This window comes from Garra rufa, chromosome 24 (assembly GCF_049309525.1).
Source record: "Garra rufa chromosome 24, GarRuf1.0, whole genome shotgun sequence".
In the NCBI taxonomy this organism is placed as follows: Eukaryota; Metazoa; Chordata; class Actinopteri; order Cypriniformes; family Cyprinidae; genus Garra; species Garra rufa.
The window spans coordinates 24921358-24939610 of record NC_133384.1 but is presented as its reverse complement, the minus strand read 5'-3'; the positions used below and the strand labels follow the sequence as shown (position 1 = coordinate 24939610).

Sequence of the window (18253 nt, the reverse complement as noted above, 5' to 3'; positions counted from 1 at the left end):
CTACCGACCGATGCGAAGGGAAAACTGGAGAACGGCTCGAGTTGCCAGAGTTTTAAAGGCTTTTGATTAATTGCACCGGAGTGAAACACTTGTCAGCTCTTTGTGTTTCCCGATAAATTAGAGGCTCAGGAGACTTTACGCAGTCATTCAGGTGAGGACAGTGCGTGTGCGCGGACATCCGTACCTTTGACGCGCAGCAGCACTGGTTAAGACTGGTTATATATTTTTTGCAAGGAGAACGGGACTATTATTTTAAACAGGATTTTGCCGAGCTGTGGAGATTTTCATGCACTGATGTGTGTTTTATAGGACAGCACTTGTAACAATAATACAGGTATGTTTTTACATTTTACATTTTAATAACTTCTGATGCAACCTTAAAATTAAATGCAAACTATAAACACTTGTATGCGTCTATTAGGCTGTTATTAATTGCTTTGACATTTAATGACTCATACTGGCCATGAGATTTTTGGCTAACCTGAGGAAAAATGTTTTTACAAAAGTTTTTAATTAGTGCCTGTAGGCTTTTATTCCCGAATATTTGACTAAAAGTGCCTGTTTGGATATATAGGTGTGTGTTATTTGAAAATAGCCTTTATTTTTCTAACCAGGTTTAAAAAGTGATTTCAATGGTTGGAAGGCAGTCGGTTCGTATGGATGGCATTGCTTCTGTGACAGTTATGGATGACAGCCCCGCATCAAGCCCTAACTCAAGCCCCAGTCCTGACACGCTCTCAGCGGACAACCGGCGCGCAGAGGCCCTGTCCCGCTCCAGGGTGGTCCCATCTACTGGCCTCGGTGGCAGAGGGAGACCCGCCGCAGCCAACGCAGCCCGCGAACGGAGTCGCGTTCAGACGCTTAGACACGCGTTCCTCGAACTACAGAGAACATTGCCATCAGTACCACCGGACACCAAACTCTCCAAACTAGACGTCCTGATATTGGCAACCACATACATAGCGCATTTAACAAGAACCTTGCAAGAGGAAGGGATGGAAGAGGACAACTCTAAACAAACTGAAGCTTTGAATTCACTTAAGGGAGATGGCTATTTACATCCTGTGAAAGTAAGTTTAATAAGGGTATATATTATTGGAAGTGTAAGATTTTGTACGTTTTAATTAATTTGTGTTGACTCTTAAAAGTTTTGAATATGAGACCTTATCCACTTTACGCATGGCATTTATTTTTTTTAAAACAGTTGAATAAGTGCTTCTATTTATCGTTTTTGTTTTTCAGAAATGGCCAATGCGTTCAAGATTATATATCGGTGCAACTGGCCAGTTCCTGGGTAACTCAAATGAAAATCAAGCGGCATCTTCATCATCGTCTCAAACATAGATCGTTTGCACATAAGACTTTCGGAGGTAATGAAGGTTAAACAAATATTGTTGTTTTAGTATTTTTGTTGCAGTCTGTATACAATTTAACATGGTTGTGTTACGCGGCAAATTAACCATCGTTATTGTGCCATACAGACTGAGTATTGTGCATATTAATATATCCTAATAATGTAAATAAGATTAAAGTATGAAACAAATTGTGTTCTTTTTAACTGTGGGGTTTCTGCTCAGAATTCAGTTTCTTGTATACTCTGAAATGCATTTTCTGAAAATCTGTGTGTTGGGTTAATGAGCTGTTATGCTTGAGCTGTCGGCTATGCACTTTCTGTTACAACATTTGCACTAAATGCATGTGTGAATAACCTAACATTCGTCATGTGAAGTGGTCTGTCAGAAGCGCAACAATAGCATCATCACCCTCTTTTCTCCTCCCTTAACTCCTTCCTCCTTTTTTCATGTGAATACCACACGTGGATAAATAAAATCATTCTTTAAAATTACACTGATCTCAAGATTATTATTAATGTTATTATCGATGTGTTTTTAATCTATATCCTTTACAATGTGCCTTGGTTATAAATATTTGACATGCACTGAACGTTTTTAATATCGAAGATTTTAATTCATTTTTAATTATCTCCATTTACAGTTCTTTAATTATCTAATGTGGTGCTGTGCATCATGCTGTGAATTTTCTCATGGAAATTTAAAAAAACGAAATGTAAAACTTTAGGGTTAAAGCTTAGGCTTTAGATTTAAAGTTTATATATCAGAGCGGACTTTTTTTATTTACATTTAATAACAATGTTAATGTTTACTTTGAATTAAGCTTAAGAGAGGCAAACTGCTGTGTTCAGCTTGTTGGGTCATTTTATTGGGTTATTTGTAATATTTTTACCCATGTGCTGGTTAGTTTTTATTGTAACTTAAGCCTCTTATACTCTAAAATGCTGTATTAACCCAAATGCTGGGTTCAGCCTGTTGGGTCATTTTATTGGGTTGTTTTTAATATTTTTTTTTTTACCCAGTGCTGGGTAGTTTTTCTGCACTCTAAAAAAGTTATTTAAAAAATGCTAGGTTCAGCTTGTTGGGTCATTTTATTGGGTTATTTGTAATATTTTTTTACCCATGTGCTGGGTAGTTTTTATTGCAACTAGCCTCATATACTCTAAAATTCAGTTGTTGTTTTTTACCCAAATGTTGGGTTTAGTCTGTTGTTTTTAATATTTTTTTTACACAGTGCTGGGTATTTTTTTTTTGCAATCTAAATTTTTTTTTTAATAAAACAAACAAACAAATGCTGGATTCAGCTTGTTGGGTCATTTTAGTGGGTTATTTGTAATATTTTTTTTACCCAGGTGCTGGATAGTTTTTTTGTAACTAAGCTGCTGTTTTTTTTCTTCTACCCAACCGCTGGGTTGATTCTCCGAATGAAACAACCCAGCTGTTGAGAGCGCAGGCTTTTTGCGTCCTCTACAGGAGAGCGCGGTTCTCAGCGTCGCTGTGCACTTCTTCGGCGAAATAGACTGTTATTGTACTTGGTAGGATACTATGCTGTTACCTCTACGAGATTTTGTATCTAAGTTTAATAAAAAAAAAAAAATAAAATAAAAAAAAAACTTCTTCGGCGAAATAAAGGTTTGTATACATTTTATTTAATTCATAAAGTCTTTATTGTGCTGCAAATTATATTATTTTAAGCAAGGCAATATACAAGGACGAAATGGCAGTCAGCTGCATGAGCAGCTGTTGTTGGTTTTGCATAACAAACAGATTTTATTCGTTATAATACTGAATTTAATTTAATTTGATGTTAAAATATGTTCTCTAATTTTAGTACTGTTTGTTTATAGGCAGGTTATAAAATAATTTAAGGCATCTTTAAGCTACGAGTGAAACGTGAGTGAGCGGTTTGAGGTTCGTATTCCCCGGCGAACAGGAGCACATCACCGGCTTAGATTTCGCCGACACACCGGCACTATTTTGATACAGAGAACGGTTGAATACACTTGAATTAAATTGCTACTTTTAAATGTTTTTTTTTTTTTTTTCTAAAACGATGATTCCCAAATAAATTCAATTTGTTTTATATTTCTGACCATGGGTGTTCTTGCATAGTAAATGTTCATCTTTTAATTACTGCTGTTGCCTCTATAATTCTGTGTGAGTTTTAATTTCCACTCCATTTCAAGTCGGCAATATAATCATTTTTAAACAATAAAACAACCCAGCATTTTAGGTCAAATATTTAACCCAACCAGCTGGGTCAAAATAACCCAGCATGTTCAATATTTGTTTTGTAATTTTATAGGAAATTCCATCAAATTAAAAAAATGTTGGAAGCGCTCTAAATATAAACAACAAACAAATTACTCTTTTAATAGTGCTTTTAAATGTAAACGTGTCATAAACATATGCAAGAGTTAAACACTTACAGCCGATTGCATTTTATCACACCGTAGCACGTCAGACTTCAGTAATACCCAGCACGCATGTGCTGCTCCAACCAGGAAGTTCTTCTTTAAAACGAGAAGTACGCATGCGTCGCATTCTTTCTTCCCAAGAGTAGAAGGAGTTGGTGGTGCGTTCTACACGTTGCAGTATAACTTGAGGTAAATGTACTTAAATTAACGATTGTGTTGATGCATTTTAATAGGTTTGAAAGTATTATTGCAGCTATTTGTAGAACTGTTCGTGAGGTTATAGCCTGGTGTAGCATTTTTTGCATTATGGCTTTGCCACGTGGTTAGCCAGCAATATCAGCTTGATACATGGAGAATAACTTGTATAATACTTACTTGCTATTTCGTTCCTTAGAAGCAAAATTAATAACAGTTATTATTATTATTATTATTATGGATCGTCGCATAAGTCGCTCTGTGTCACATGAGTGGCGTAATGAGGTCCTTGCATTGCCTGGAGGAAAAAAAGTAGGCCTGTCAGTAAAGTTGCAAAGCAGATCAGCCCAAGTGTAGTTTTGCTTTAAATGTCTCATTTTTGAAATGGGATAATTATGTGCAGGGTTTACATTTAGTAATTAGACTGTAGTTTCTTATGTGGATTTATTCATTAGCATTTTAGGAATTATCTGGAGACCTCAAATTACTCCATCTTCAGCACAAAGTAGCTCCAAAAGTTTTGAAAGGATGTATAAAATTCCTTCTGGGAGTGTATGATCAATATTGTAAAGATGACCGTTGATTTTGGCAAATCATGTTGTAATCATGACCTATCTTAAAAAAGGATTTAAGCATCCCATGAGGACCGTTATAAATCATTTTGGCAGGTGTGTGTCCCAGATCTGGTGATAAATTGCTCCTTTGCCATTTGCTCTGCTGTCGGCAGGACTGTGCTCTGTCCGGCATAGGTCTGCCGTCCCCTGTGTGGCCAGGGTGGTTTGGGAATGGTCTTCTATGACCTGGATTGGGTAATCAGGGCTTTGACTCACTTGGAGGTGCTGTGGTCTTGGTAAAGGTCCTGACCTTGAGTTGAACTAGCGCTGGCCAGGCTTTTGTGCCGCTGTGGGAGGGTCTGCTCTCAAGCTGTGTTACATGTGCCTTTTGACCTCTAGTTCATCAGTCATCTTTTTGAGGTGGAATTGAGTTTTTCATTTACTGGCTTTTCCCTTGGCACAAAAATCAATAGCTGAAACACAACATGGCTAATTGGTGGTCATTTTTTGGAATGGGTTGCTTTTTTTTTTTTTTTTGGAAAACTTTACCTGCAAAGCTGAAGCTTAAATTATAAATTAAATCTCTCCTTTTTGTTTAACCCTCTGGTGCTCTTCGGTCACTTCTGACCGAAAAATTTTCTGTTTTGAATTTTTAAAAATCACTGCTTAATCGGAATGACATGAAACTCGGTGACTTTTATGCCATTTGGAATGTCAACACAAAAAAAAATTGAGGGCATGATTCAAGCAGGCTAAGTGGTCGTAAAAAAAATAGTCACACTTGTGCTCTTCGGTCTAAAATGACCGACCATAGGAAATGAATGGGAAATCGACAAAAATACAAATATTCAGAGAATTTTTGTGTGTACAATCTACAAATCCTCCACAATGCTGAAAAAAAGTACACAGCAGTGAAGGGGTGACACTCTAAAACACACCCATTCATAAACACACCCATTCACACACACACGCACACACACACACACACATTAATATACACACCTCTATTCGGTCACTTTTGACCAAAACATTTTCGGTTTAGAATTTTTCAAAAAATCACAGCTTCAACAGAACAGTACCAAATTCATTGACTTTTATGGCATTTGGAATGTGAACACACATAAAAAATTAGGGCACGATTAAAAAAAACTAATAATAAAATAAAAACTTGTGCTCTTCGGTCTAAAATGACCGACCATTGGAAATGAATGGGAAATTGACAAAAATACAAATATTCAGAGAATTTTTGTGTGTACAATCTACAAATCCTCCACAATGCTGAAAAAAGTACACAGCAATGAAGGGGTGACACTCTAAAACACACCCATTCACAGACAGACACACACACACACACACACACACACACACACACACTAATATACTCACCTCTATTCAGTCACTTTTGACCAAAACGGTTTTGAATTTTTTTTAAAAATCACAGCTTCATGAGAACACTACCAAATTCAGTGACTTTTATGGACACACATAAAAAATGAGGGCACGATTCCAAAAAAAAAAGAAAACTTGTGCTCTTTGGTCAAAAATGACCGACATCAGGAAATGAATGGGAAATCGACAAAAATACAAAAATGTACAGAATTTTTCTGTCTCTTTCTGACACATCCACACACACATGCACAAATGAACTGAAACACAGCAAATTGAGAAGATGTAAAATAAAATAAAAATATATGTATAAAAAAATTACATATCCAGAGTGCAAAAGACACACACTCTCTTGCATATACAAAAAATTAACACTTCAAATCATATTTATAACAAAAAACTATCCCAAACTGGATAATAAATAGTCTTTGAGATTGTTTAAATGTATGTTCAACTATTCCACCTAATAAAAATGCTGAATCAATTGTCTAAAAACAACTAGGCAATTCACAAGCTGCTTTGTAGCTTACTATACAGGCATCAAGTTACACCTGCCATTACAGATGTTTTTCTCGTTTTTTACCAACAGATGGCGCTAATCTGCCTTCAAAAATTAGTGTTGAATGGCTGAGTCTCTATTTCAACCTGAAATACTGCATTCATTTAAAAAAAATTAAAAAAAAAAATTAAATTAAATTTTTTTATTATTCTCAATGGCAAAAAATGGATATTAATTACAGCATAAATATTCATTATTACATCCAAACCCTCTCAAAATTCAAAAGAAAAAAGAAAAAATATTATTAAACAAAAATGAATTGGAATGGTTTTACTGAAAAAATTACAGGATGCGTTACAGGTGTCCGGTCACTTCTGACCGCGAAGAGCACACGTGTGACTGCTAAACGAAGAGCACCAGAGGGTTAATCACAAAGGAGCCAGAGGGAGATGACTGCAGCCAACGGAAGGGATCTTGGCATTTGCCACTGGAAATGGGTGACGTGAGAAGTGCAGATTAATAAAATCTGGTAAGTTTAAAATGTATATGTATTATAATAACTTTAAAATGTTTTTCTATGATGAATATCACATTTACGCCGTTTACCCATCAGACCAAATTGGTTTGTTGACACTGTGACTATCTGAAGCAAACAGACAGTTGATTAACCAGTACCCCATTTAAGATTTCACCAACGTTAAATTTATCCTACTTTTTCTTCTCCTACCAGGTCCAAGGATTGCCACTGGACAAGGGTGACATGAGAAGTGCAAATGAAAAATAACAGGTACTTTTTGTAGTTGCTTTAAATGTAAGGTTTTAATTTTTTAATTTATTTTTTTTCTGACAAATGTTTCTATGATGATTGTTACATTTATGCCGTTTACCCATCAGACCAAATTGGTTTGTTGACACTGTGACTATCTGAAGCAAACAGACAGTTGATTAACCAGTACCCCATTTGAGATTTCACCGTCAAATTTATCCTACTTTTTCTTCTCCTACCAGGTCCAAGGATTGCCACTGGACAAGGGTGACATGAGAAGTGCAAATGAAAAATAACAGGTACTTTTTGTAGTTGCTTTAAATGTAAGGTTTTAATTTAATTTATTTTTTTTCTGACAAAATGTTTCTATGATGATTGTTACATTTATGCCGTTTACCCATCAGACCAAATTGGTTTGTTGACACTGTGACTATCTGAAGCAAACAGACAGTTGATTTTAACCAGTACCCCATTTGAGATTTCACCAACGTTAAATTTATCCTACTTTTTCTTCTCCTACCAGGTCCAAGGATTGCCACTGGACAAGGGTGACATGAGAAGTGCAAATGAAAAATAACAGGTACTTTTTGTAGTTGCTTTAAATGTAAGGTTTTAATTTTTTAATTTATTTTTTTTCTGACAAATGTTTCTATGATGATTGTTACATTTATGCCGTTTACCCATCAGACCAAATTGGTTTGTTGACACTGTGACTATCTGAAGCAACCAGACAGTTGATTTTAACCAGTACCCCATTTGAGATTTCACCAACGTTAAATTTATCCTACTTTTTCTCCTCCCACCAGGTCCAAGGATTGCCCCTGAAGAAGGGTGACATGAGAAGTGCAAATGAAAAATAACAGGTAATTTTATTGTGTACTTTTTGTAGTTGCTTTAAATGTAAGGTTTTAATTTTTTTTCTGACAAAATGTTTCTATGATGATTGTTACATTTATGCCGTTTACCCATCAGACCAAATTGGTTTGTTGACACTGTGACTATCTGAAGCAACCAGACAGTTGATTTTAACCAGTACCCCATTTGAGATTTTCACCAGTGTTAAAATTTATCCTACTTTTTCTTCTCCCACCAGGTCCAACGATTGCCCCTTAGAAAACCATGACCTGAAAAGTGCAGATGAATAAACAATGGTAACTTTTTTATTTTATTTGGGTATAAATTGTAATTGCTTTAAATGAGAATTCCCAATGTTCAGCCATCTAATTTTTCCTTACGTGTTAATAACGTGGTTTGGAGGCAAAATGAGTGCTTGTTGCTATGTGACAATTCTGCCGTTTACCCATCAGACCAGATTGGGTTGCTGACACTGTGACTATCTGAAGCAAATGCACCAGTACCCCAAATTCATTAAATTTGTCCTGCTTTACCTCCCACTATGTCCATAGATTACTACTAGAAAAAGTGTTTGTGTTTGGCCATTTTCCGGTGTGTAATACCTTGGTTTATTCCTCCACTGTGCAGGTTGCATAGGTCTGCACAAAATGCAAGATCTGCTTGCGGGATTCTTCCAACATAAGGTCCCTCTGGTGCAAGGAGTCCAGGTCATGGAGAGCACAGGGAAACACCGCATCGAGTGGAAAAACAAGCACAGAGGCCCCTGCATTCCCAAGACAAACTTTCTCATTCCCAAACTTTGTAACATGTTACATCTAACACTCACTGTAACAGGAGCTTGATCCTAACAATAACGTAGTAATGAAGTGCTAAAAAGCAAACAGTTTATGATCAAATGTACATATTGAAATAAATTGTCCTTTATTTCAAAACATTTTTACTTTTGTATTCATTTTGTTCAGACTTTAGAAGGAAATAATATGGGGGAACTAACCGTGCTTTAAGGTGACTGAACTTTCACACAGCAGAACTGCAACGACTGCATCTTCCTCCATAACTTGCGTTCTTAGACTGAGTTTAGCATGAGCCTGGGCCAAAGCAATCCTGCCAGAATCGGTAAACAATGTAATTTGCGTAAGAAATAATCATTTTTGTGTGGTGTGACCATTTGCTTTCCAGAAGGTTTCAGGCTTATTCATGGACTCACTACTTTTGGACCTTTTTTTTCTCGTTTGGCTGTTTATTATTGGATATTAGTCTTTGAAAAGACTTGTGTATCTAAATAAACTGACATGACATTGTAAATATTGTTACACTGTTTGCTGACAGTACTTTGGAAACTTTGGATAACTGCTCCATCTAGTGGTGTAATAAGGCAGCCATGTGTAGTTGTCAGTGTATTATGTTGATTTTGTATAGCTTACAGCAGTTTGACAGAAGTGACTGAGACAGTGGATCTCTGTGTTGAGCCTGAGCGAACTCTGCGACTGGCCATGTAATAGCTGTGGATCACCCTTTCAGCCTCAGGACCCATATCCACCTTTAGTTCTCTTGCATGAGCCAGTAGCTGGAAAAAAATGGAGATTGGGATAAAAAAAAAAAACAGGCTATTTTCATGTAACCATGACTAACAACATTATGCAAGTTTACTTAAGATCTCTAAACATTTCAAACTACTAAAGAAACAGTTTATTATATCCACCTTTTTCTTCCCCTAAAAGTGGGTACAGACAATTTAGTAAATTTTATGGGTCTGGCTTCTGGTCTCATCTGTGTCCAACAATTTTTTTTTAGCTGTACAAATTGGCTTGTTTTGCTAGTTGATGCAAATTGGTGTGTCTTACCATATTATTTAATGTACTATCTTAATGAATGCTTGGTTTTTAGTGCAAACAGCTGTACCATTTATTATGTTATTCTTCTCAATTACCTATAGTGGATAATGAACCCAAAGTCTCACCTTCTGTCTGTCTTCCACGTTGAAGAAAAACGTGGATACTATTAATATAAAGTTATAGAGTTCTTTTATGATCCTTCTAAAAGGAAGTCAATGTTTTAAGATAATAAGAAATGTTTCCTGCACTGAGTCAGAATGTCTATGAGAATAATTTGAACTGAATGAATGAACTTTTGACCTCTAGACTGACCTCTTTATAGTCTTGTGTGGTGAACTGCATGCTTGCTGGATATAGGGGCTCTCCTGGGGGCATGGCGTGTCTGAGGGTATGTTCTGTCATAGACAGAAGTGGGTGATTGCTGCTTGTCTCTCGACACTGGACTACGAGTCCAAACGATTCTGCAAGCTGAAGAGGAACTGAGCCCATTTCCTGCATTTATATAAAAATCTTAATCACTCCAAGATAAGCCGATGCTGCAAAACAACAACATCTTTATAGAAACACTGACATAGTACTATAAAGTAACACTTAAGTCATTGTTTAGACAATTAAAGTAATGGGTGTGATTTGGACACAAATGAGCACAATGAGGAACTCTCCTAAAATAGATGGCATTGTCTCTGGTTCCTGTTCCCAAATACAGAAAGAGGTGGGGTTGTCTGTGAAGCATTCTTCCTACATCTGATCAGTGGTATGTACTTTATGCTTATAAAAATTCCCAGAATAACATTCCCATCTCATTTCCTGAGGAAAAGCTCCATTTGACTTAAGTCAAAAGTTTACATACACCTTGCAGAAACTGCAAAATGTTAATTATTTTACCAAAATAAGAGGGATCATACAAAATGCATGCTATTTTTTATTGAATAAGATATTTCACATAAAATATGTTTACATATCAGTTGTCCTCAGTGTGAAAAGATGGATCTCAAAATCATACAGTCATTGTTGGAAAGAGTTCAAATACACAAAAATGCTGAAAAACCAAAGAATTTGTGGGACCTCAAGGATTTTTCTGAAGAACAGCAGGCAGTTTTAACTTTTCATGAACAACTATCACTAAACAAAAAGCACAGCTTTTTGGTAACAACACAGTATTGAGAATCAAGTGTATGTAAACTTTTTAACAGGGTAATTTTTATAAATTAAACTATTATTTTCTCTTGTGGACTGTAAACGTCTTTTATGAGAAATATCTTATTCAGTTCAGTATTAAATAAAAACTAACATGCATTTTGTATGATCCCTTATTTTGGTAAAATAATAAACATTTTGTAGATTCTGCAAGGTGTATGTAAACTTTTGACTTCAACTGTAAATAAGATATGAACCCACCACAGAACCCAGCACCACATTATCACATCTGGCTGTTCTCTTGGAGGGCGAAGCAGCATCAGCCAGGGCCCAAAAACTGCACTGGATTGGAAAGGAAAGCTGCTGGTCCATATCATCTCCATATTTCTTGGCAGGAATGAAAACAGACACAGTTCTGCTTTCGAGCGCTGAGGGGAAAAAATAGGTAATGCTTTCCTTGCTTAAAATGCATGTGCCATGTATTCTATTTTGTGTATAGATAGAAATAATTTAAACAATTAGCACCAGACTGAAGCATGTCCATCTTGTCTTTTTTGTAGCATGTGAGATCTCCCAACAGACAGACACCTCCAGAAGCCAGCAAAGCTGAACCTGCATGGATGTTAGCAGTACCAGCTCCATGTTCATCTCTAGATAGAGATGCCAACAACTCTCCTGTTAGTGGATGATGAATCCCACGCGAGGCCAACAGCAGGCTGTATCTCATCAACCTGTGAATGAATATGCACATAATATGCATCACTGTTATTTAAAGAGACATGTTTATTTGAAAAACCCAGACCTGTCAATGATTAGTGCATCACTGGTGAGAGCAAGCACATCCAGGTGGTTAGGAGAGTCTGGATTATCTTCAGTTTGCACCAAGCTCAGAAGTAGCCCTAGTTTTAGTGTGTTGTAGAGTCCAGGTGGGATCACCGGGGAAGCGAATGAGTTGGCTACGATGGCAGCAAATCTCCATGGGGAACAGGCCATGGCTGTGTGAAGGTTCTGGAAGTTGTTGCTCACCAGACAGGGGCCTGTGAAAGGCAGTCAAGTGACTTTGACATGCTGTGCATAAGTCTGGTTGTTTTTATACAGTTGAGGTCTACATCCCCCTTTTTAGAATTTGCAAAATGTTTGCAAAGTGTAGTACTGACCTGAATAAGACATTTCACATAAAAGGTGTTTACATGTAGTCCACAAGAGAAAATAATAGTTGAATTTATAAAAATGACCCTGTGCAAAAGTTAATACTGTGTTCTTTTGTTAGTGATCATTGTTCATGAGTCCCTTGTTTGACCTGAACTGTCAAACTGCCCCCTTCAGGTTCCACAAATTCTTTGGTTTTCCAGCGTTTTTTGTGTATTTGAACCACTTTTAACAGTTTCTGTATGATTTTGAGATCCATCTTTTCACACAGAGGACAACTGAGGGACTCAAATGCAACTATTACAGTAGGTTCAAACGCTCACTGATGCTCCATAAGGAAAAAAAAAAAACATGCATTAAGAGCCGGGGGTGAAAACTTTTGAACAGAATAGAGATGTGTACATTTTTCTTATTTTGCCTAAATATCATATTTTTTCATTTATTACTGCCCTTCAGAGGCTACAGAAGATAGTTGCATGTATTCCAGAAGAACAAAATAAGTTAAATTTACCCTGATCTTTAAATGCTTAATGCATGGTTTTTCGTTCTGAAGTATCTGTGAGCGTTTGAACCTTCTGTAATAGTTGAATATGAGTCCCTCAGTTGTCCTCAGTGTGAAAAGATGAATCCCAAAATCATACAGTCATTGTTGGAAAGGGTTCAAATACACAAAAATGCTTTGTGGGACCTGAAGGATTTTTCTGAAGAACAGCAGGCAGTTTAACTGTTCAGGAAAAACAAGCGACTCTATTAATTACTCAAACTATTAATTCAGGCAACAACACAGTATTAAAAATGAAGGGGACGTAAACTTTTGAATGGGAACATTTTTATAAATTCAACTATCATTTTCTCTTGTGGACTATATGTAAACATCTTTTATGTGAAATATGTTTTTCAGGTCAGTTCTAAATAAACAATAACATGCATTTTGTATGATTCGTTTTATTTTGGTAAAATAATTAACATTTTGCAGATTCTGAAAGGGGGTGTAAACTTTTGACTCAACTGTACCATCAAAGTCAAAACAAGACATTACTTTTCTGGGTCCATGGTTGGACGCTGCAAGCCTCTACGCTCCAGGTTACATTGGGCCACTGGTGCACATGAGCTGGAATCCCCACAACTCGGTACAGATGGCCGATTCTCATGGAGTTACACAGTTCATCTAATTACGTTAAGAGAAACAAAACAGTGACAGTTGAGATCTGGTCTTCACTTATTATTTGAGAAACATGTTCACCACCTACACAACTGCCAAGAGAAACACTGCAGGCTCTTTTAAACAATGATTCCACTATGGGTTGTAGCAACTAATGAGTGTACCTTACATTTATTAACATGTATGTTCAGTAACTGGAGCCTGACGTATTGAATTCCAGACTAATACTAGGTCAACACAATATGCTAATACCGTCCAGAGAATCTGTGGTCTCTCTATTTGACTAACTGACAAATATTATTGAAGGAGACAGGAACACCCAATCTAATACTGACAGACACTGTGAGTGAATGTGTTTCAGCAGTTTATTTATTTGAGAGCTTTGCTTCAACATTATGAAAACCATGTTAATCAGGCATGACGATTCACAAACTAACTGGATTATTTCCAAATGGTTAGATAAAAGTTGCACGAGAAAGAAAAAGGAGTAGATACAATATACAAAAAACAATTACCTCTTAGAAAAAGGGTAACAGATTGATATCTTAAGGAAGCAGCATCATGAACTCCCAAAACATCCACTGCTCTCACATGAATGAGCTCAACTAGCTGTTTATCTGTGGATTATAACGCATTTATTTGAAATATAAATATTTTATAACATTACAAATGTTGTTACTTTCACTTTTGATCGATGCATTTATTCCCTGCTGAATAGAAGTATTAATTTCTTTTAAAAATCATCATACTGACCCCCAAAGATTATTATAATTAACATATATATGACCCTGGACCACAAAACCAGTCATAGGGGTGAACCACTACAGCCAAATAAATACGTTTTTTTTAATGATGTATATTTGGCCAAGGTACAACTATTTAAAAATCTGAAACCTGACGGTGCAGAAAAATCTAAATATTGAGAAAATCGCCTTTAAAGTTGTCCAAATGAAGTTCTTAGTAATATATTACTAATCAAAAATTAAGTTTTGATATATTTACGGTAGGAAATTTTCTAGATATCTTCATGGAACGTGATCTTAAAGTGCCCCTATTATGCCATTTTAAAGGTAGTTAATATTGTTGTAATAGTCTCTTAAAACAGGTTTACATGTATGCAAGTTCAAAAAACACTTTAGTTTTCTCCAAAATTAGATTTAATTTTACCCCGTTTCTGAATGATTCGTAAATGACTCGTGTGAAGCAGTTCGAAGAATCAGTCTCTCTAAACCCCTCCTTTAAGTGAGCCCTCACTGCTGTGATTGGTCAGATGGTGCAGTCCTTTTGGATTGGTCTACCGGTGCAGCGCAAAACGAAACGCCCATTGGCATAACTGAATGACAGCTGTGGAGACCTGTTAATGCATAGAAAAGATAGCCTCGATTTTACCCTATCAATTCGAGCCGGAGTCTGACGATGAAACTGTTGAAGTGTCACATCGACAAGAAACTGTTTTGCAAGCACGACTGGAGCAGGACGTTTCTCAGTGGGTGTCATATGTTAACTGTGGAAAGTGCTTGCAATTTGCTTTTGTAAGCGAACCGGGCACACCTCTACGTTGTGAACTTCAACATTGTACAATGCATAACACTGCGTTAAGCCATCGTTTATCATTATCATTACTTAAACTAATAAGGCAGACAGACAGTCAAGCTGCATCAATCACAATTTTTATACTACATTGCACTCACAGCTGAACAACAGAACTACAGAAACGCAAGTTCGCCGGTTACCAAGACATGTGCGGGGTTGTTACACACCATAACATACACAAAGACGTATTTTGAACGATCGCTAGAAAATACAATTATTAATCATACTTACAGGTAGAAGTTCAGAGGAGCAAGCCGGTCCAAATAAACTGGGCACTGATCCATTTTTTAAAACCAAGCATTTGGTGAATCTCGCGTTGTAACGTTACTCCCCAAGATTGGAAAAGCAGTCATCAGTAAAATGATGCGAACACAAAACAAGATTGGAATTGGACTGCTGAGGTGTTGAAAAAAAATAATGTTAACCGCTCATTCTTGGTAGTTTCATCTTTCGGAAGGGCATATAAAACAAATTCACTCTCACAGCGCAGGGCGTCTTCTTGACATGATGTAATCCACGTGAAAATGGTAGGCCTACTGTTTGTGGGCGGGCAAGTTGTTCGCGAAATTGAATGTGGGCGGACATTACGCAAATGTGTAGCTCGTGACGTGTGGCCGTTACAGAAAAAAGATTCGAATTGCTGACGACTCGTTTAGGCGAATGTGAGCCGACTCTTTTTTTTGTTAGACAAAAACTTTATTTATAGTGCACTGTCGGCGTCACAACTTTGCAGATAGTTTATGTTCACATACAGCTACATGACACACTACATGAAATATCATATTTGAAAAGGCATAATAGGGGCACTTTAATATCCTAATGACTTTTGGCATAAAAGAAAAAATTAAAATTTTGACCCATAAAATGATTGTTGGCTATAGCTACAAATATACTTAAGACTGGTTTTGTGGTCTAGGGTCACATATAATATATTATTATATATTATTTTTAACTAATGTTGTCTCACCCCCCAAAACCCGAGACTTCACATCCTCTTTCAGCGGAGAAGAGCAGATAAAGCAGGTAAAGTCGCTCCTAACTGTGGCAGACTCTGTGGCACCAGGTGCATGGACTCTGATATGATGAAACCCTTTAGACAAATTGGCAAATTATGTAGGACAGCAATTATAAAAACAGCCCATAAAGTTAATAACATTATCCCTACCTCTAGAGCAGGGGCATTTCTCTTCTGAGCAGAGAAATCTGGCTCCTTGTGTGTATTTGGTGACACGTGTCATGGCAATTACAAGGCCCTCCAAAGCTAAGGGCCTCATCGGACCATACCCACGGGGAAACTCAGCGAGATCCAAACAATAGTTGGGAAATGGTGGCAAGTGGGTTGGCTTTAAAACAACATTCACCTATACAGAAAAAAATGTAACTTGTATTTTTTATATTTTGGTACACTTAAGTATAGCCAAATATATCTCACACACATACACTAGTCAAAAGTTTATTAACAGTAAGATTGTTCATGTTTTTGTGAAGAAGTCTTTTCTGCTCACCAAGCCTGCTTTTATTTGATCTAAAATACAGCAAAAACAGTAATATTGTGAAATATTTTTACTATTTAAAATAACTGCTGTCTATTTGAATATATTTTAAAATGTAATTTATTTCTGTGATCTCAAAGCTACATTTTCAGCATCATTACTCCAGTCTTCAGTGTCACATGATTCTTCAGAAAGCATTCTAATATGCTGATTTGCTGTTCAAGAAACATTTTTTATTATTACTATCAATATTTAAAACAGTTGAGTATATTTTGTTCAGAATTCTTTGATAAATAGAAAGATCCAAAGATCTTTTGTAACATATACACTATACCATTTAAAAGCTTGGAGTCGGTATAATTTTTTTTCTATAATTTTACAGAAATCAATACTTTTATTTAGCAAAGATACTTTAAATTTGATTAAATGTGATGATAAAGACATTTATAATTTTACAAAAGATTTTTATTTAAGATAAATACAGTTCTTCTAACCTTTCTATCCATCAAAGAAACCTGAAAAAAAATTATCAGCTGTTTTTAACAATCATAATAAATGTTTTTTTGAGCAGCAAATCAGAATATTAGAATGATTTCTGAAGGAATGATGCTAAAAATTCAGCTTTGAAATCACAGGAATAAATTACATTTTAATATATATTCAAATAGAAAACAGCTATTTTATATAGTAAAAATATTTTAAAACATTACTGTTTTTGCTGTACTTTGAATCAAATAAATGCAGGCTTGGTGAGCAGAAGAGACTTATTTAAAAAACATTAAAAATCTTGTTTTCAAAACACATTTGGCTGGTAGTGTATATAAAAAATAAATGTAAGTGAAATCTGCATTTAATTAAGCTGTTCCTTACCTGGCTTTCTGTTTCAATGTGGTCAATAAGTGACAGTGTTTTTATCGACAGATAACAAACCTGAAAAACACATTTCACATCAACTGTGGTTGATAGAGTAACGTAAGGTTACATACATTTTCTAAGTCATTTTAAATAACCAAGCGTGGTGTAACGGACTAAGAAGTTGGTATTTAGTATATTTTATTCGTTAAACTCACTGACTGAAAGAGTGCAACGGCTTTGACAGGGTCGTGCAGTATACAGTCTCCCAGCGTGGCGTCCAGTTCAAGCACATCTGAGGGATTTACCTCAAAACTGAACCGATACACGGCCTCCATCTGCTGTGCATCTGAAAAACGTATTTTCCTTATAGTCATGAAGATATGGGTTCGAGTTATGTTCATTTAAACGTAGTAATTAACTTAAAAGTTCAAATAGAAACGGATGTGGAACGAGAAACGAACGTCCTCACGAGTTTCTGTTCACTGAGGTAACGTTAACGTTAAGTATTTAAATGCAGAATTAACTAGCTAATAAGGCACTTAACTTTATAAACAAACCTTTAAAGAATTTACAGTCTTCAATGAGTTTACTTAAACCGCCACTTCTGTCTAAATACAATATTATTGCTTCTTTTAGAGAAAGCAGACCATCCATAGTTCCGAAATGCAGTTGGCTCTGCGTTACAGTATGCAAATGAGATGCATCACGTGTGAGCCAAATGAAATAGCGTAAACTTCAAACTAAGCGCCTGAAAACACTAAATAAAAAAAATATTCTGTTAATTTAGTTAACCTACGACAAATAGTTAAACACATTATTATTTATTTTTTATAAAAGGCATAACATATTTCGGAAACGTATTGCTGAATCCTCCTTTTAATTCCCCCAAGAGCAGACACGACCATTTGTAAATTTTATGGGTCTGGCCTTTAGTCTCATCCCCATCCAACTATTTTTAGCATGTTTTGCGGTTTGCTATATTGCAAATTGGTGTGTCTTACCATA

The 18253-nt window shown here is 36.1% G+C and overlaps 3 protein-coding genes and 1 long non-coding RNA gene across 6 annotated transcripts in view; 3 read left to right on the top strand and 1 right to left on the bottom strand.

Annotated features, from left to right (window-relative positions):
* Nucleotides 1-190, top strand: part of ppp1r42 (protein phosphatase 1, regulatory subunit 42) — an 8088-nt gene extending 7898 nt beyond the window's left edge. Inside the window, exon 9 of the mRNA XM_073830576.1 lies at nucleotides 122-190. Coding sequence (XP_073686677.1) covers nucleotides 122-190 — 69 coding nt within the window. The remainder of the gene's footprint in view (nucleotides 1-121) is intronic.
* A 442-nt stretch (nucleotides 191-632) lies between these two features.
* tcf24 (transcription factor 24) lies at nucleotides 633-1426 on the top strand. The gene is made up of 2 exons (XM_073830387.1): nucleotides 633-1070; nucleotides 1243-1426. Exons 1-2 carry the CDS (start codon nucleotides 633-635, stop codon nucleotides 1342-1344), a joined length of 540 nt encoding a protein of 179 aa, XP_073686488.1. The 3' UTR covers nucleotides 1345-1426.
* A 2468-nt stretch (nucleotides 1427-3894) lies between these two features.
* LOC141300776 (uncharacterized) lies at nucleotides 3895-8958 on the top strand. 3 transcript variants are annotated; one of them, XR_012342039.1, is made up of 6 exons: nucleotides 3902-3958; nucleotides 6840-6932; nucleotides 7693-7749; nucleotides 7976-8032; nucleotides 8263-8320; nucleotides 8652-8958. It is a non-coding gene; the product is annotated as an uncharacterized lncRNA (long non-coding RNA). The 3 variants fall into 3 exon arrangements; XR_012342038.1 differs by lacking the exon at nucleotides 7693-7749 and having other exon boundaries at nucleotides 3905-3958; XR_012342037.1 differs by lacking the exons at nucleotides 7693-7749; nucleotides 7976-8032; nucleotides 8263-8320; nucleotides 8652-8958 and adding exons at nucleotides 7134-7190; nucleotides 7412-7470 and having other exon boundaries at nucleotides 3895-3958.
* On the bottom strand, nucleotides 8266-17902 carry mcmdc2 (minichromosome maintenance domain containing 2). The gene is made up of 14 exons (XM_073831072.1): nucleotides 17806-17902; nucleotides 17464-17594; nucleotides 17264-17323; nucleotides 16066-16261; nucleotides 15868-15990; nucleotides 13823-13924; nucleotides 13185-13313; nucleotides 11799-12033; nucleotides 11522-11727; nucleotides 11258-11424; nucleotides 10172-10351; nucleotides 9449-9591; nucleotides 9019-9128; nucleotides 8266-8787 (listed from the first exon to the last, which is right to left on the bottom strand). Exons 1-14 carry the CDS (start codon nucleotides 17900-17902, stop codon nucleotides 8633-8635), a joined length of 2034 nt encoding a protein of 677 aa, XP_073687173.1. The 3' UTR covers nucleotides 8266-8632.
* Between the last annotated feature and the right edge of the window lie 351 nt (nucleotides 17903-18253).